This window comes from Acomys russatus, chromosome 23 (assembly GCF_903995435.1).
Source record: "Acomys russatus chromosome 23, mAcoRus1.1, whole genome shotgun sequence".
Taxonomy (NCBI): Eukaryota; Metazoa; Chordata; class Mammalia; order Rodentia; family Muridae; genus Acomys; species Acomys russatus.
In genome coordinates, this window is record NC_067159.1 from 47,459,033 (window position 1) to 47,478,755 (window position 19,723).

The 19,723-nt window shown below is 40.2% G+C and overlaps 1 protein-coding gene across 4 annotated transcripts in view; it reads right to left on the bottom strand.

The window, feature by feature from the left end:
• Prkacb (protein kinase cAMP-activated catalytic subunit beta) overlaps positions 1-19,723 on the bottom strand; it is an 88,981-nt gene that overhangs the window by 23,842 nt on the left and 45,416 nt on the right. For all 4 annotated transcript variants that reach the window (XM_051165880.1, XM_051165879.1, XM_051165882.1 and 1 more), the window contains exons 2-5: positions 8,090-8,151; positions 6,108-6,236; positions 1,240-1,338; positions 168-250 (exon numbers count right to left, since the gene is read on the bottom strand). In XM_051165880.1, the coding sequence (XP_051021837.1) occupies positions 168-250; positions 1,240-1,338; positions 6,108-6,236; positions 8,090-8,151 (373 nt within the window). The remainder of the gene's footprint in view (positions 1-167; positions 251-1,239; positions 1,339-6,107; positions 6,237-8,089; positions 8,152-19,723) is intronic.

Here is a 19,723-nt window from a genome sequence, read left to right on the forward strand (position 1 = left end):
GTTCTCATTTGAATTTTAAAGCTCATATGTGATATGGCCTCCTAATAATGTGTTCACCTAATACTTTCTAGGGATAAAACATCGGTTAATTAAGCAAATGTATTTTTGGCTTAAAGTAAACATGAGCATGTGAAAACTCAAAGAAGGAAGACAAGAGCACCAGTTACCTGAACCTGCCAATTCTTCTTAGATGAGAAAACATTTCACCTCCAGGGACATATTCCATAACCATGTATAAATTAGAATTATCCTATGAACAAATAACACATAATATAATATATTATACATTTATATTAAAATACTGCAAATTATAAAAGTTAGGTAAAAACATTTTAAGATGATACCATGTTCAGTTAGAAAGGGCAAAGTCACAATCCATTTGACAGAGCAATAAATTGAAGGGGAAAGATACTGAATAAAGAGTGCCCCAGTTCTTCGGTCCTCCTCTCTACCCCCTTACTCTCACAGCCCCAGAGACGCCTGCGAGCTCCGCTGTCCTTGGCCTTGCAGCTCCATTTACCTTCTGAGTAATGAGCTACTGCAGCAATGACACAGTAGCACAGCGTATGCAGAGGAGTAACAAAGTTAAAACCAACCTGGAAAAGCCAGTAAGAACGTTTATGTTTGCAAGATGGATGGTTTTAATATTTTAAGTCTATAGGATTTTATTAAATTTAAAGAAGAAAGGATTGAGCAAAACCAAATGCTGTGTATGGCTCAGCAGTGCAGAGATGCCAAGATCACTCTAAAGAACCAGGGAGGCTTGGACTTAAGGGATCAACCCTCTCCAGGACTCAGGGACAGCAGCACAGCGGTTTCTCTCTCTGGTTACTACAGTAACAACAGCAACAACAAAGCCACAAAAGCCCAGAATACAAATTACTGTGAAGGAACACACTGAGGTCCTAAGAGGAAGACAGTGTACAGCATCTTCTTCCGAGTGAGCATACGACTAGCTAGATGTCCGTTCATGTGTCACTGTAATAGTTGCTTTCGTGTTGTGTCTCATGGGAAATCACACAGGCCGCCATGGACAAGCACCCAGGGAGAAGCACAACTCCCCCATGCCGCCTAAGTGCAGAGCACAATGGCACCAATTACAGAAGCTCTGACGGCACTCCTTTTTTTTGCTCATGTCCGTTCTCTACTTTCATCATTTCCCTAGAATTCTACTAGCATTTCATGTGTCAAAAGCATGTCTGGGTGGAGGCACCTTCCTTGGGCAGCAGTGTGACTGACCTTAAACGAGTACTCCAGCCGCACAAGGAAAGGGAACTCCACGGCCTGCAGGATCCTCTTCTCGTTCAAAGTGTGCTCGATCTGCTTCAGCTTTACCACCTGCGCGCGAAGGCACATAGGGCGACTGTCATTCAAAGAAAACCGTCTTCCGTGAACAGTCACAGTGGATGAGCACAATCAGTAGATTCCATGAAGAAAATAGGAACAATCAACCAGGCTGGTAAGAGTCGAACACCTGCAGCCTAGCAGAGAGTTCCAGCCTCGGTCTTTAGGTCAAGTATGGTCCAGCTGTGGTGAGGCATGCCCACTATCCTAACTTTTGAGAGGCAGAGTCAGGAGGAGCGCCATACGTTCAAGGCAAGCCTGAGCTACACTGTAAGTCAAGTATAAATCAAGTGAGAAACAAGACTTAAATGGGAACAAAAAATAGACCTGTAAAATTACTTTAAAATTTACTATGTGAAAATATTTGCTGCTAGCCAAATGATCAAATCACTTATTGCATCAGTATGTAGCAGGATATTAAAGATCAAGGAAAAGCAAAAAAATTGAAAGAGTAAAACAGTGGTAAAAGGTGAATTTTCAAACTGTACTTGAATAAAATAATTAAAATTTAAAATTCAATTTACATAGCCACAGAGAAAAAAAAAATGGAAAAAAATATGGTCTTTATAACAAACATTTCCTAGACTGGCTGCAGAACAGAAGAGAAACAACTGTGACCTCCTGGGGACTGGGTGCCATTCCTCAGGGAAGGCTGGCTTGGATTTAGGAACAGAAAGTCTTGGGGAGGTGGAGAGAACTGCCATGTGGATGTGATGTCGGTGGAGTGACTTTCTTCTGGGCAGAGGCTTCCCGAGACGAGGACTCCAGGGCACTGACCCAGCCAGAGACTGATACACCACGTGAGGTCAGGAGGGATACTGAGTCAGGAGTAACTGATTTGGAGCTGGAAGACCTGTGTGCTAGCCTAGACTTTCTATTCAACCAGCTTTGGGAATTTTGGAATGCTGCTTCAACTCTAGTTTTCAAAATCCATACAGTGAAGTTGTTGGGTCACTACTGTCCATACACTAAATAGTTATAGAATTAGGTAGCATATATATCACACTAAGTCACCTAACTGATGCCAGCTGGAGAATTTATGTTTCTTTGTGTTTCATTTTATGACAGCAGGTTCTAAATTAGGCATAAAATTTACATTGGCTTATGAAGTAAGCAATAAAAACCACAAGATGTTTTTCTGCATCATAAACTTAAGTCAGCTATATACATATAAGATATGATTAAAATAGACATTAATTTGAATTAATATTGATATCTAAACTGGTAAGGCATATATGCTTAGGTAGTTTTTAATGTAAAGTTTTACATTACTAAATGTAACTAGCTAAACTGAATTTACTTTTAATTATGCTCATTTACTACATATAAAGACAAGAAAAGACAGTAAAATCACAGGCTCAGAAAACGCCTGCCTTTGCAGCGCATAGGATTTACTTGAAGGATGCATCAATATGTAAATAGTAATATACAAGCTATGGTGTCATAAGCTGCCAGAAGAGAAACTGCTTATGCGAGGCCGAGGACAGGATCCTTGTCTCTAGACTTCTGATGCTTTAAAATGTCATGGGACACAACTGAAGTCAAGTGGTTAACATACTGCCTGGCACACAGTGACAGTTCAGGAGAAAAAAAGCCAATTGCTACTATAACTTACAAAAAAGATAAGAGCTAAGATAATTTTAAAAGACAGATAGATAATAAGGCTCAGGAGAGAAGGAAGAGAAACAGGGTACAGGTTAACCCCCAGAGCCAGGCCCAGAGGAGGAAACACATGAAGACACTGTGAGAGTGGTGGTTTTATTTAGCTGTGCTTAAGGATAGCACTTCTGAGAATGTGGTAAAGAGCATGTCAGAGAACATTTTACAATAACCCCTGGGATACAGCTCTTATTGTATATAAAACTTACACGGATCTTAATATGTAGCTCAAATACATCAGTTTAAAGGCACTGACTAATCCACCATCATCCGGTTCTTTCAGGCAAAGTACTAGAGGGCCACTAAAGAATGAGAGCATGCCGCATCCCCCTCCCCAGAAGAGCATGTATTCTTTTTAAAGTCAACTTTCCAGGCAGAGACACAGAGACCAGGCAAGGGCAGTATGAGGTAAGGCTCCAGTGGGGATTTGGAGACAGTTAGGACAGGTTCAGAAGTAGGACGAGTACAAGCTGAGCCCTGTCTTCATTTGTTTCATAAGCTTTCAGATGAGTCAAAGAAATGCTATGGTATAGTAAGAAAACAGTTTATCCGAAGGGAAGAAAAGTAGAAGTAAAAGGCCTGGGATTTTGGGCATCATGGTGCCACTATAATACACTGGAGTTAACTGGGCATCAAACAAGGGATGGCTGGAAAGAATCCTGTGGATAAGAATGCATTTTGAAGGGAAAATTAATGAGAAATAAGGCTCATAAATCAGATAAACCTCAGTCAACATACTGCCTAACTTACTGGCTGTCAGACATAGGAACAGTTATGTAGTGCAGTGGTTAGCTTAAAAGGGAGATCAATGCCACACATGGTTGTGAAGACCAACTCAGACAACAGGTGCATGTTGGCTACATGTGTGTAGATGTGCACTCACATGTACATATTTTCATGTGTTCATGTGTGTATATATCCTAGCACCATTTGACATACTGTAGAGAGAGTAATGGGATCTCCTTAATTTCTGTATTTATTCCCCTTTGCTCCATGTACATTAAGAGTAGAGAAGCTAGGCTTACCTAACTGAATGATTTGTATGAACTTACTGGCAGAAAGGGGGTTGTTATGGTCTGTTATTTTATTACTTATCTCAATCAAATTAAATAAACAAGAAATCAGAGTCTTCCATACTAATTTATGCCAAGACCCAGGGTACTGCAGTAACAGAAATGACATCAAACTACAGTTATTTTTCTGCAAATATCCATTGCCATGACTTATCCACGAGGTAGCCACCTTGGTAAATTACTTAACAGGGTTCTACAGTATGAAAAGAAGATGCTAAAAGTGTTCTTCCAAAATATTTTAAAGCTGGATGGTAACTGTCATTATCTTCTTAATATTACCAGCATTTCATAAATTGTTGAAGAAAGGAAACATAAATCAGAAGGTAGGTTTACAAAGAGAGCAGGAAACCGAAGCCTCTCTTGTTACCTATGCGAGCAAGCGAGCTGCTAACTCACTTTGAACTCCATAAGCTTACCGGCGGATGAAGGCAGGACTTAAAGGGCCTGGGAAAGCTCTGTGTTCAAACTGTACAGCTTAGGAACAGAAAGCCTAAGAAAGGGTTGAGGTTGTTGGATAAAAATATATACAGAAAAAATGTGAAATGAACAAAGGGAGTGAAGGACAGAGAGACAGACAGACAGACACAAACAATACACACAGACACACACACACACAGACACACACACAGAGACACACAGACAGACAGACACAAACAATACACACAGACACACACACAGACACACACAGACACACAGACAGACAGACAGACACACACACACACACACACACACACACGTGAAACAAAATGAAACAGGAAAAGAAAGGAAGACCCACAGATGTAGGGGTAAGATCAGCAGAGCAGGTGCTGGGGCAGGACCACGGCAGGGTAAAAGGCTATCGCAGTCACATGCTCCAAAAAAGCTACAGATGAACAAAGTGTGCTGGAGTTGGCGACCTAGTTGCTGTCTGATACCCTTGGCGTAGGAGCAGTGAGAGGCAGCAGACGGTATCAAACAGCTAAACTGTGGGGTTAGAATGATCAGGAAATACTTAAGAGGTTGGAAAATAGGTGAATGAGGGCAGCTGACAAGGATGGTCAACTGAATGTGTGTGTCATTACCTTTAATTTTAGAGAGACCTAAGCCATTTATCTCCTTTTTATGTGAGAGATTAATCTAGTTTCAAAGAAAATAAAGGTTGAAACAGGCTGATGCTATGGTGTCCAACATGTGTGGTAACTTATAACAAAATGTGGCTAATTGAAATGTAAAATACACAACGGGGTTTGAAAACTTATTACAACCACAATATTTTTATATTTGTTAAGCATTAAGCACTGGGCTATTAAATAAACCACCCTTTAAAAATCTACTTTTTATTTGTTAAAATGTGTCTGTTAGGTCTGTAGAGTTACAATGCAGCTTCTTTATATTACCACAGGACACAGCTGCCCCACATCTGTCTCCTGGCACATATTACCATGGGACAGTCTGTCCCCTGGATACTTCCTCACTCTGCTGCCACCAGTTTCCTCCTTGGGTCCCAGGAGGTCAAGAAGCCAGTCTCTGTAAGGTAACAGCTAAGCAACGTGTTGTGATATTTACCCTTGTCTTTCTCTAAGATGTTAGTGCCTGTGGGAAAAACTGAAAATATTTAAGGTATTAAATGCTTCAGAAAACCTGGTTTATTATATTGATGCAGAAAAAGTGAAAAGTTCTTTTATACAGAAGATAGATTTTATAGTTTTTCCATGATTTAACTGATATTTTAAGTGGACCAAACCCAGTCCTGTCAAGTGAAGCAGCATCTGCTATAAGGTGAGATGGGACAGGAGAGAGTGCAGCATGAGGGGGCTTGTCCTGCACATTGGGCTTCTGGATTATCAGGGTGCACAGCTGTGTGTTCTCTACAGGTAACTGTAGAAACAACATGTTCCCACATACTGAAAGCCACATTAACCACATACTGCATAGTCATAATAAATAATAAAAATGAAAACAGAAACATCAAGCATTATTTGAAAGTGTCAGCGTAGGTTACTTTGCTGACTGCATTTTAAAGTAAAGCGGGTAGGCCACCAGGACACCAACCTTCTGCTTGTCTAGAATCTTCATGGCATAGTACTGCTCGGTGGCTTTATGCTTCACCAGCATGACTCTCCCAAAGGAGCCCGTCCCAAGGGTTTTCTTCCTTTCAAAATCCTCGAGCCCAGCATTACTCTATTCAAGCACAAAAAATACAATATACTTTTAAGTTGGAAATTCCCACAAGATTGCAATAATTATCATTTCAGTGTTAATAATCAGAGTGGTCAATTTAATTTGTAGCTATCCATGTAGAGACAAACATATACACTCTTTACATTTTAGGTTATTCATTCAACAGTCCCCTTTGACCAACAAAAGTCTAGTAGTAGAGAGTAATTTTGTAAAATGGAATATATAAAAATAACAAAGAAAATAAAAGCCTTGGTTAAAATAGTAATAGTCATATATTTCAATTTCAATGTGAACTCCTAACAAAGCTAATGAACTATTTGTACAACTTAAGAATTACAAATCCATAGTCAAATAACATATACGGTCAGAGAATACCTGTAAATTATTGTATAAAATTAAAACAGAGAGATCAGTCTTTTCATGCCTCTGAGGAAAGGGTGTTGTGCTTTTATATGTAGTTACAGAACTAGGCAACACCCATAGAACTAGATGACAGCCGAACAACCAGACATCAGCCACAGAGGTAAGCAACAGGCACTGAACTACAGAGCAGCTGTAGAGCAGGTAACAGTCACAGCACTAATAAAGGGCTCAGCACTGTGTAGGGCCCCCGGCTTTCTCCTCAATGCTGCAGTAACCCAGCATTACCTAAAACAGGAAGGGAAGAAAAGTCTTCCCTCCACACAGGACCGAAGGTAGAGACTCAGAACAACAATCAGATTCTTTTCCTCCTTGAATAGATGTTTTGTTAAACAAACATCTTTGTTTGGCTTTGATGAGTGCATAGAAGCGAAGAATTAGAGGCATTAGTCTATTCAATTTGTTGCTGCCACAACAAAACTAAAATTACTAGGAACAAATTATGTGTCAGCAACAAGTAGTGATTGCTGACCCATCTGCTCAGTAGGTTCATTATGAAGACACCCATGAAAATCTCAGAAAAATACTTCCAAGGCTCAGTGTACAGTGCTTAGCTCGAGCTAGACCTGAAGTGATCTGGCTCTTCAACATGCAACAGATCTGGAGAGATGCAGGAGCACACTGTACTAATTTAATTTCTACAGTAAAGCAAAGGTTGCTCTGGAGAGACAGCCTCGTTTGTTATTGCATCACGACATAAGGAAAGCAATAGTATATTTTACTTATAAAATGTGTTAACGTTGTATATTCATTTCACATTTAGGGGGATTCTTATGAAGAAGAAGAAGGTCCTTATCGTCCTGACTGAATTAACTTTGTGGTTTTACACCTAGTGTTTGGTTTTACTGACTCAGGTGGACTGCAATGGTTAGTACAGTCACACTCAAGTAGTGGGGACACACAGGACACACAGGACACGTCTTTATGTCTGATCATTGCTTCTCTTCATAATAAAAGAATGCCCTCTCCCTCACCTCCTTTTTAACGTTTCCTGTTACAAATTGTGTAACTAAAACTATTTCAGAAAACACTGAGCTTACAGTATAGGCATTAGGAATTAGTATTAAAATTTACCACAGTCTTGGTGTACAGCTTGGCGGTAGAGAACTGTGTGGATGCACGAGGCCCTCTGTTCAATTCCCAGGCTGTGCCAAGAAACAAAACAAGCACAAAGCTCTTCCTGCCATTTAGGGATTCCATGAGAAGTTAGTTGCTCCTCCAAGGTAGGTATCCATAAATGACCAACTAAGACACTATGTCACAGCATTATGGTGGAATTCCTACCACAGTATATAATTACTTACAATACTTAAAAACTAAAACTTCAACCAAAAAACCCTAAAAATTTTTGGAGTAGCAACAAGTTAAGTAAGAATCATGAATTCATTTAACATAGATATCTCCAGTTATAGAAAAACATACAGCTTCCTTACCGGGGGCGGGTTCTCCCATTTCCTCAGAAAGTCTTCTTTGGCTTTGGCTAGAAATTCTTTCACTGGAAAGAAAAGAAAATAGGTGATGTCTGGTAAGAACGTTTCTTATATTACACGTGGCTATACACGCTTCAAATAACCTTATGTGAGCAACTTGTAACGACATGTATGTTCACCAATGTGATATTCCAGGGAGCTACTGAGTGGCTCCAACTTCTAAAGCCCTTGAATGTTGCTCTACACAGGGACCACTCTGATGACTTCAAACCCAGTAACCACAATGTTCCAGAAAACATATCTGGAGTCATGTGATTGTTGATAAGCTGGAAGTAGTATCAATACTGAGTCTGAAGTGCAAGCTGAGGACATGCACGCGTCTTGGTCTGTGTAGTTTCGAGAACAACTGGCTGTGGTAAAGGGCAGTTCCAGGTACAGGATTTGTGCAGTAGATCTGTGGTCTCTCTACCAGCAGAAAGCAAAGGAGAAACCGCAGACTGACAGGTACAGGATCCACAAACCGATAAAACCCAAGTGGAAAAAAAAAAAAACCCACTAACAATACAAATTACTTTCAAAACTAGCTCTGAACTTGTAGCGAAAATTAAAACCGAATGTCTGATTTAAAATTTACATTAAAATGTATATGTAAAAAGTAAAAAATGTTTAATTAATAAAAAATTAGTAAAATAAAAAATACATTAAAATAAAGCCAAATAAAATCAAGTATTTACATAATGGTTAATAAAGCTCTATCTGTAGAGCTGTGGTTTATATTGTTAAATTTGTTAACTAAAGATGAGTCATTTAAGAGTATGCCCTGTTTACACTCTCCTCCCACAAATTCACTAACAAGGGCTTCTGTTTTTAAAACAGATTTCGATGTTTTAGAAACAAATAAGTGTAAACATTTTAAAAATATGATAAATTATTATTTTTGTGTGGAAAGTAAAACTAAAATGGGACTATACAAGCTCCTTTTATGATCTGTTTTGTTTATCAGGATCCTGATATTTCCCTATCTGACTGGAGAGGAGCAAAGGCTAGAGAGGAGTGGAGAGGAGTGGAAGGCCACAGAAACAGGAAGATGCTGGGGACAACAAGATGCCGCATGACCAGTTACTTTAGAACGATGGATGGCCCAGAATTATGTTAGGCATGGCTGATCAGGTCTACAAGCCCAGCATGTGGAAGGCTAAGGCAGGTGCACTGTAGTGTATTCGAGACCAGTCTAAGCTACACAATGAGTTCCAGGCAAGTGTAGGTTACAGAGCAAGAAGTCTGTCCTAACAAACCCCCAAACAAGACACAACAGAGATCTGGAATAAGCAGTGGGAACCTGGAGCATCTCGCATGTGTTTATTCTTTCTTACGTTCTCTTTTCGAGACAGGGCTTCTTTATGCAGCAGTGGCTTTCTCGTTTTTTCAACAGCATAACCTTTGGCCCAACACAAACAAAATGGTGCTTCACATTCTGGTTTGCTATTTCAATATGATGAGGGCAAGCAACAATGGTAGATACTCGTTTTAAAAGAACTCTGGCTTATGCTTATCTGGGAATGGCATTGTACTAATTTCTAAGTATTGTGTTATACAGTGTATTGAACTCAGTCACCGTCATGGGGGAGGGGAGTAAGGGGAAAATGGGAGGGAGGGAAGAATGGGAGGATACAAGGGATGGGATAACAATTGAGATGTAATATGAATAAATTAGTAAAAAAAATATATATTAAAAAAATAAAGAAATTAGAGAAACTTAAACTTTCAAAGTTAGAATCCTCATGTACCAGAACAGTTGCACCTTATTATGAACATGTGACTCGCTCGTTGTAGGACCGGCCAAGTCAAGAGGTTGCGGATCACAGACTGACCTGCGGCAAGCTAGTATACTAGCTGCAGCTGCACAGGGTGGTTGCTATGTTCCAGCTCCAGGACTCCAACCCGGGTACCTGCAAATAACTGGCATGTCCTCTACCAATGAGCTTCACCCCAGGCTCAAGAAGGCTGGTTTTAGAATTTTTTTTTTCATGGATTAGAGATGCAGGCATGGCCATGACTTGGAAATGATGTCTGTAACTTAAATTAAAAACAAAATATACTGGAACATACAACTGCAGTTTCTGAAAAAAACACACTTGGTGATTCTAAAAATACATCTCTGATTTCTTCTGAGAAATATTTTAGTTCCCACTTCTATATAGAACTTGTGTAAGTTATGGTGCAAACTCTCCGTATTCCAGCATGAGTTGAGATGGACTGGAGAAAGAATGAGCCCTGAGTGCCCTGCTGCAGCCTGTTGTGCTACAGTGAGCAGAGCTGACGGTAAACAAGAGTGACTGATCACTGGGAGAAGTGGGAGCACGTGGCCAAGACAGCATACTGAAAAACAAATTCTTCTCCTCTTTCAGTGATGAGCTATGAGGAAGATTTCTGATGTTACTCGGTATTCGTCAATCTGACATTGCAGAGTGTTTTGAAATCTCTGTACTCATCTGTATTCTGAGTTTAATGAGGCCACACTGGAGGAAACAGTAAGTTTTAGTAACATGATAACATATAAAGGCATTCATTCCCTTTAGGATTAAGGATGCATTAGTTACAGTGCCATTAAATAATACCATGAAGGAGACTCTATTCCTGAAAAATGCTTTTGTCATCTACAGTATGTGCAAATGGAATCCCTAGTATGTATGTATACTATACTATTTAGATTCAAAGACAAATATATATATACAACTCTCTGTTTTATATATGTATATGTGTGTGTGACAAAGTTAAAATGGCATAATGAAGTATTTTATAACTTTAAGCAACAATTCAGAACTGTTTGTATTTGTCATGGATTTTATTATTTTCAGACACATGTAGTGGATGTAAACATGTTTTTGTTTTAATCCCAAGTGTGAGATGGGAAATAGATTTGTGAGAGAACAGGTGATGTTTATCCACTAGAAGAGGAACTGCCTCTTGCGGGGGCTTGGTCTTTGCCAGCTGAAAAATATTCTAGTCTGGACTATGGACTCTGAGAGGGGACACGGACACACACACACACACACACACACACACACACACACACACACACACACACACACACTGTGTACTTACTCTCTCTCTCTCTCTCTCTCTCTCTCTCTCTCTCTCTCTCTCTCTCTCTCTCCATCCAGAACAAGAGGCTGGGCCTTTTGGTCTTGGCATCATTTCCTATTGCTTGGCTGCTTGTTGCTCCATTTCGAGATGCTGCTAGAGAGAACCACTCCAGAGAACACTTCGAGGTTCTGGGTCCCGGCTGCTGCTCTAGGTTCCAGCTACTGTGGCTGCAGTCACCTTTGCTGAATTGCTGGTTTGCTGTTTAATGGGTTTTGCTGGACTCCTGCCAACTATGCCACTAGGATTATTCCAGCAACTGAGTCTAAGAAGGTCTACTTCTCCTGTTCCCATTAACTTCTTATCTAGGATAGGTGGGTTGGAAGGGAGGTTTAAGCACCAAAGAGCCCTAAACAAAGTAGGTTTGAAAAAGTTCAAAGCCTACAGACACAGGTGGATTTAACTTGTAACTGCTTTTCTACAAGTATTTTCAAACTTGTTACCCATTGCCATGTTAGTAGGTAATAAATGGAGAGGTGGGGAAGACAGGCATCTCACACAAAGCATGCTCTGTGAGGTTCTCAATTGTCAGTTTTCTTTCGTTCTAATACATAATCCACATATACATGTAACCATTTGAACGAGTGCAATAGACTGATACACAAACAAGAACACCAGCTCTAATACTTCAGAGACGGTGATCACAGGGAACTTCAGCAAAGCTTCGAACAGTTAACTAACAATTATCCTTAGAAACAATGCTTCCAAGTAATCTATATGTTCACACAGGGCTTGTTAGCATTAGTCACCCATCCAAGAGGTGAAGAAAGATGCATCATGAGAAAGGCTTATGCATTTCCACAAGTACAGAAAATACACTCAGTTTTTATCACTCTCTCTATGGCACCAATGTTTTTGTACAGTACTTCCAAGTCACAACTTAAAAGTCAGATTAACGCTCATTGTAAACAGGAAATTCAACTAAAACTTCAAGTATGGTGTGGGATCCTAAGGCCCAGGGTTAAGGAGGAACTGTCGTGGAGCTTCAGTCCTGGATACCTTAAACACGAGGCCAGCAGGAGTTGGCTACCTGCTGCCACCCCAACTCCAACCTGGCACCATAAAACTGGCTCCGCCACCATCAACACTAGTAAGAATTTATTATCCCGATAGTTATCAGGTTTCAGTCCTTGTTTGACCTTCTAAGATGATGCAGCAATCAGGGACCATGCATGGTGAGGACCTAGACCCTCTGCTCAGATGTAGGAGATAGGCAGCACAGTCTCCTTGTGGGTCCCATAATATGGGGGAGTAGGGACTACTTCTGACATTGATCACTTCCCCCCTGGCGGGGCATCCTTGTCAGGCCACAGAGGAAGAGGATACAGATGAGACTTGATAGGCTGAGGCCAGATGTTGGGGGAAGAGGACTCTCCCTTTCTGAGGGCTAGGGAAAGGACAGAAAGGGTATGAGGGAGGGAGGGTGGAACTAGGATGTGATGAGGGAGGGGGGCTACAATTGGGATATAATGTGAACAAATTTTTTAATAACTACAAAAAAGAAAAGAAAAGAAAAGAAAGTTTCTTACTCTCACCCCACCCCCACCCTACAGCCCTGAGTATGCAGATAAAGCATCCTCTACCACCCCACCCCTGGCCAATGGTACACGGCCACACAAACCTTGCCCCAGAGCCCTGGCTACCTCCCCAGGGGCATAAATACCCCCTATCCCTTCTAAGAAACTGGAACCAGTTCTCTGAAGCGGTTCCTGGGTCTGTTCACTGCCCTTGCACGTATCTGACTGAGATCCTGTACTGTACTCACCCATACTGGCTAAACTTCTTTCCCTGTGTCCAGTTCAGTTTGGCGCACACAGGCCAGGCTACCCTGAGGGGGGAGTGGACAGGGGGCAGTAGTATGGTATAATTTTACCCACCCAACCATGTCACTGTACAATGAACAAGAATGTTTCAGTAGTGACACTGAACAACTCCTCAAGGCTGTGCATCAGATAAACTTGCAAGGGGCTTATCTATCATGACACGCTGTGCCAAGGTCTAACTGCCAGATGTTATCATGAGCGTCTCATGTGCTGATTTAGTACTGGAGACATGGCACACTGCTACAGATGTTGACCTCTAGTGCCTCTAACAAGATGCATCTCATCTTCCCCATCATACCTTGTATAAGAAAAGGGCAACTTTCAGCCAAAGCATATTTAAAATCAGAAAAAAACCAGAAAAAACAGAACATCAGAATATAAATTTCCTGGAACAAAAGTACAACTAAAATATTGTTTTACTCAAACTCTATCTTTTCAAAAGCTACTCTTCAACCTCAACAATCCTGAGTGATTCCCATTCACATGCTACTATAACTTTCTTTGTTTTGTGGTATTATACTTATTATTTATAAAGTGTTACATAAAACTACAGTATCTGTATGATGATCACATAAAATACAACATAAAATTAAACAAATCATTTCCTTCACCACAAAATATCTTTTTTCTCTTCTTTTCTTTTTCTTTCTTTTTTTTTTCCAAGACAGGGTCTCTCTGTGTAGCCTTGGCTGTCCTGGACTCACTTTGTAGATCAGGCCTGCCTCTGCCTCCCACGTGCTGGGATTAAAGGCATGCGTCACCACTGCCTGGCTCACAACATATTTTATTAAGTCAAAATACTTAAGAAAACCAAACTATGAGAATAAAAATAAGCAAATTACTTAATAGAAAGAAAGTTTTAATGTAAATGCTTGTTTTATTAAAAAAGGAGTTGGCTATCAGATATGTCTGAAGAGGAAGAAGCTTGTCTACAAAAAATTAAATTAAATGATCATTAAATTTATACTCATAAAGTGGTATGTTAGAATAAAGTCACTTACATACATTTTTCTAGAATATTGGTAGAATTAAGATGTTAATGTAAAAACTCATTTATTTGGCTGTATATATATTCAAATAATATATCTTAAAGGATAAAAGATAAAACTGACAACTACTTTTTGACATCAAATTTGTTTCATTTTAATTTTCCTTAAAATCACAAGTGCTATGAGCATTTGCAAGAGGTTCTTGGGCAGTAAAGTAAAGCATCATAGAGGACACATGTGTGCTGCAGTTTGAGGGACAGAGCTGCTCTGACAGGCAAGGCTGAGGTGTTCTTGTATAAAAGGCATAAAATTCATTTGTCCAACCTTGCAGAGTCTTAGAGAAAAAAAAAAAAAAAAATCAAAAGAAACTTGGAGCATTTTCTCTGCAGCTAGGAACAGAGAAAAGATGTTTTCTCCCACTGCCTCTCTACACCACTGCACTGTCAGTCAAAACTCACAGCGAGACAAGGAAAAGGTAAGAGGCCAGAACCGCCATCACTCATAGGCAGCACACAACTGTTTACACAGAAGATTCAGGAGACTCTACACTGGAACCTTAGAACCCACAGTGGGTTGCTACTCACTATGGGCCAGATGGGCTTGAACGCAGCTTGATACAGCTGTCTCAGCTGGCCCAATGCTCTGATTACAGACATGTACTTGAATACATGGGTATAGGTTTAATCTGTTCTTTAAAAATGTTTTCCATAAAAATGTTTAGCTCTTATCTGTATTTTCTGTTCTAACTTTCACTTATTCCTACGTTCTCTTATCTTTGCTGTACTTTCACCAACTGATTTGCTTACATGGTTCTTTTACACTTAACAATCTATCTTAAAAATACATCTCCTATTAAAGTAGAAATATATTTAATGTGTGTGAAGAATAATCTGAACTTGGATCTATACCAATGTACCAATGTATCAAAATTGAACTTATTTTGCATCAATATACAGAATTCTATACCAACGAATTAAAATAACCTTGTTTGTGAATAATAGTTAAGGCCTTAAGTTAAGGAGTAGGCTCAATAATCTACTTTTTGTCCTATCATCCCTATGTACTTCTGTATTCCCTCCTCCTTTCTTTTCAACCCCTATCTCCAAACCTAAGAAAAAAAAGATAAAGGAAAAGAGAGAAATCCCTGAGTCCACCCTTGTTTTCTCTCTGAATACAATCAATAATAACTTATGATATTGATTTACATTCAGAATTTTAGGCTCACCAAGATAGGAAAGATGTTTTCTCCAAGGTTGCCAAATACAAATATGCAAAACACTATGAATATAACATTTATATAATTTCTAATTGTGTTGTGGACCTTCTTTCTATATGAAATTTATTGTATATATGTGCAATAATATAATTGTATATGTAAAAGTAAAAAAAATGAAAAATAAATACTGAAGCATTAAAAATATATCTCAAAATCCACTTTAGCTATACTTTACAAATTTCAGTATATAGTTTAGTTTTAATTTATATAAGTTACTTCTTGGCCCACGAGCTATTGGTATTTTGTAAATTCATAAGCAAACACAATCTTGTTTGTTAATGGACCTTTATTGACTAAACTCAATTACTCCATGTCAAAGACTGTAAATAAGTAAATAAACATATCTGAAGCTTTTGCAATTTGTTTTGAATATGCTTAATTATATAACTGATGTTATAAGCAGTTTTTCTCTTTATTCTCTAATGACTAGGGAAGAAATCTATCTAGAAATCTATAAATTTTATATTTTATAATTTCTCCCAAATAGCTCAGTTTTGTTTTATGCATTTTGAGACCAAGAGGCATATATGGTTTCCATTTCCTCTTGTCATTGATATTAAGTGGTGATCCATATAATGACTATAGTCTCTCAGATACTCCTTTGAAGTCCCAAGACCCTTAAGTGCGGGGAGCTACAACTTGAATGGTGCATTCTCTGCAAGAAATGTGAAGAGCTTGTCCTAGTATGGGCTTTGTACTGGTTTCTGCTGGCATCAGTGTTACCAGTCTGGATCTGTTCCAACAGTGTGCTTTATGCAGCTCCACAGACCACACACTTAACATACATTAAAGCTGAAGCCTCCTTGAGAGGAAGCATCCCATATGAGCAAGGACACGCATCCCACCCTGACTCCAGGGACTCCCTCTCTCCAAGCCGAGAGACCTAAGCTCCCTCTGTGTCTTGCCATCAGAGGTTGAGTTTTCTAACTCACACTTTCACTGAGATGATGATCTTTCCAGGATCCTGACTGCACACAGGGCTTGTAGAAATCCCAGGCTGCAGAGACTGAAGAACTCATCTATTTTTGTGAAGACATTTAACAGGAGAGCTCTTAGCTGGGCATGGTGGCACATACTTTAGTCCTAGCACCCAGGAGACAGATCTCTATGAATTTGAGGCCATTTTGGTCTACACAGCGAGTTCCGTGACAGGCAGAGCTACATAGTGAGACCCTGTCTCAACCCCGACCCCCTAACAAGGAGGAGAGCCCTTTGTTCAATGAGGCATGAAACTCTCAGTGTAGTCAAAACCGGCTCCCTTATAGCGCATTCCCAGTCTCCACCTTCTTTTCTGCACCCTGGGAATTTAAACTCTTAGGAATTTAGAATTCTCTTAAGGTATGCTTGTTACAGAGTCTTCGGTATTCTAATGTATTGGGTTGGATCTTTGTTATTTTTTGCCCCTTAGAAAGAGCTTTATGTGGCCTCCAATTCTAGGGGTTTTTTTTTTTTTGTTTGTTTTCTGTTTTGTTTTGTTGTTGTTGTTGGTTTTTTTTGTTTGTTTGTTTCCACATAGGAAAAGCTTCACATGATATTTTAAGATCTAAAAAGACTTAGATATTTGAGAAATGATTTGTTACCCTTAAAATTCAAAACTGCCACAAGGACGCATATGGCGCTCTATCTCTGTTAATCTTGTCAAAGCACAATGCCTTCCGATTGGCAGATCCAGGCTTTTCTTTAAGATGGTTTCCTATGTGCTAGCTGAGTAGCTTAGTGGCAGTGGTGTGTGCTAGAGGTCCCTGGCACCAAAGCAAAACAAACTCTCTGAACCACAAGGAAGCTGGTTTGGCTATCATGTCTGGCCACCTGGTTCAGCCCTCAGTGCTGTGGTCACAGCACATGAAGCATGCTGAGCTCTCATGTGGGTCCAGGGATCCAAGCTCAGGCTCTCATGCGTGCACAAGCTCTCTTACCCACTGAGCCACCTCCCCAGCCTGCACATCATAATTTTTATCTTGCCCACTTCCTTCATTTTCTGGAAGGGCTTATCAGGCTGGCTCCTCATCTCATTAATTTACGTTCCTCCAGTGATCAGTGTGTGCGCTCTCTTGATCAAACACTGCTTGCTTTTTCTCTTGCAAGCACCAGGTGCATTTTCTAATAATCTTTCCTTATCGCAACATTATGTTTCTTTTCTATTCTATTTTCAGCCTCCTCTTTTCATCCTGGTCTTGTTCTTTAAAGACTTATTTTTTATTTATGAATGTGTATGCAAATGTCTATGTGCATGTGTGAGTATATATATGTACAAATAAGTATGCTGCTGGCCATAGATCTTTGGAAGCTGGTATCACAAATCACAGGTGATAGTGTGCTGCCTGATGTGGTTGCTGGGACTTGAACGTAGGTCCTTATGATTGAGCAGAAAAGGCTCATAAGTGCTGAACCATTTTCCAGCCCCTCTAGATTTATTTCCTCTGTCCTACTTCATAGATTTTGTGTTTACTCAAAATGTTGCAGAATTAATTCAGATGTTATCTGCATTTTAAAAATATTTCTAAATATAAGTTCATTCATTTCTTCTTGAAGGCTGTGATTTTTATCCTTTAATCATGTATAACCCTTTTTATAGGCTCTACACTAACTATTGTTTTGTTTGTTTAGCCATAACAATGGAAAACTTTTAAAATCTTCACACATGAGTTAGTTTTTCTTTGGACCTCTCATTTTCTATAAGGTGCTATTAGTTCTTGGATATTTTTGTCTGTATGTACATACACTATTAAATAATTCAGCAACTTTCTGAAATGTGGCTGTAGGGGCTGCGGAGATGACTTGGTGGTTAAGAACTTTTGCAGCTCTTGCAGAGGACCCACGCTCAGTTCTCAGCATCCATGTGGAGGCTCACAACCACCTAAAATCCCAGTTCCAGAACATCCAATGCCCTCTTTGGCTCTCTGGTCACTGTGTTCACCTCGTGTGTGTACATATATGCAGGCAAAACATTCATATGCATTAACATCAACAGCAAAGAAATGTGTAAGCGTCCAGGACTACAGAGATCTTGCTGATATTGATACCAGGCACATCAAGGGAGAGCCCTGCCACAGCAGGAAAACAAAGGCCATCCTTTCAATTCGTAATGACCTAATAAATTTCTGGCTGTCCCAACAGAGCTGGCTAAAGGCAACAGCAACAGGCAGTGTTGTCTTACACTCATTTCCTCAAAGCCTTTCTCACAAGCCTCATCCTGGGACGTTAGTGAAGATAAACTGGTTGTTCCTCTTCCTTGAAGGCAACTAGTCCCGAGTAAAACACTCTAGAGTGCAGCCAGCCTCTGGCCTGTCACTCCTGCGAAGAGGCCTGTCCTAAGCGGAGGGCTGCTGCTTCACTCTTGACCTCAGTCAGACAGGAGAAGGGAAATCGTCAGCTGCTCATCCTGGTCAGGTCTGAGAGCCTTAGAAGACGGCTGTTTTCTACTTCAGAGTCACCCTCGGCTAAGCTGGAGCAAAAGCAAGCTCATTTAGGACTTCTCTAGGTTGACACATAGGATTGTACACATGTACAGCGCGTCATGTGATGTGCCCATGTGGCTACACTGTATAGTGCAAGCCAGAGTGAGCGCGAGTGCCTCCTCATGCCTTATTTTTGCAGTGAGAACATAAGAAATCCTTTCACACTGAAATACCAGAACGTGGGATCATCTCTAGTCACCCTACCGTGAACAGAACACCGCCCCTGCTCCCCTTTTCTAGCCGTAACAAAGGACCTGTTGACTAACGTTTCTCCACAGCTCCCTTTCTTCTGTTTGTCACACATGATATGGTGCCTAGCTCTGTTGATAGGTGTGACAATCAGGGTGCACAGTAGCTGGATGTGTCAGATGACTCAGCTCCATCTTGCATGAACAGCACAGGAAGCTAAGCTGTAGGCTGTGATGGTAGTACATCAGACACAGAAGCTAAAGAAGGCATGTGGTCTCGGAGGGAAAACCCGAGGACGGCGTCACCATTCCAGGCTCCTTCAGCAGCCCCAATGCTGGTCCTGCTCAAGGCTTAGTGCTCGCTTTGCCCTGGAACTCAGCAGCTCTGTCTGCTGACAACACCCTGTCTGTGTGTGCTCCTGCCTGTCTCAGCAGGCCGTACATAGTCTCCTAAGGCTTTTCTGGAACCCAACTGAATCGTGGAAGAATTCTTTTAGAATTTCTTCACAAAACTTGCTTAACAAGAGAAAATCTTCTCCAAATGAAATGAACTTAGAAGGGGGCAATAAAGGCTCTTTTTTACATTCACAAGCAAATTTTAGATGCTAGAAAGACGAAAGGGTGGATGAGTACAATTTAGCTTCTTGATCATTTTTGTCTTCATGTTTGGAAGATGAACATGTGAACACTGTGATGACTATATCTTCTGAAACACATCATACAGCTGACACTTTTCACCGGTTAATAACCAAAGCGTTC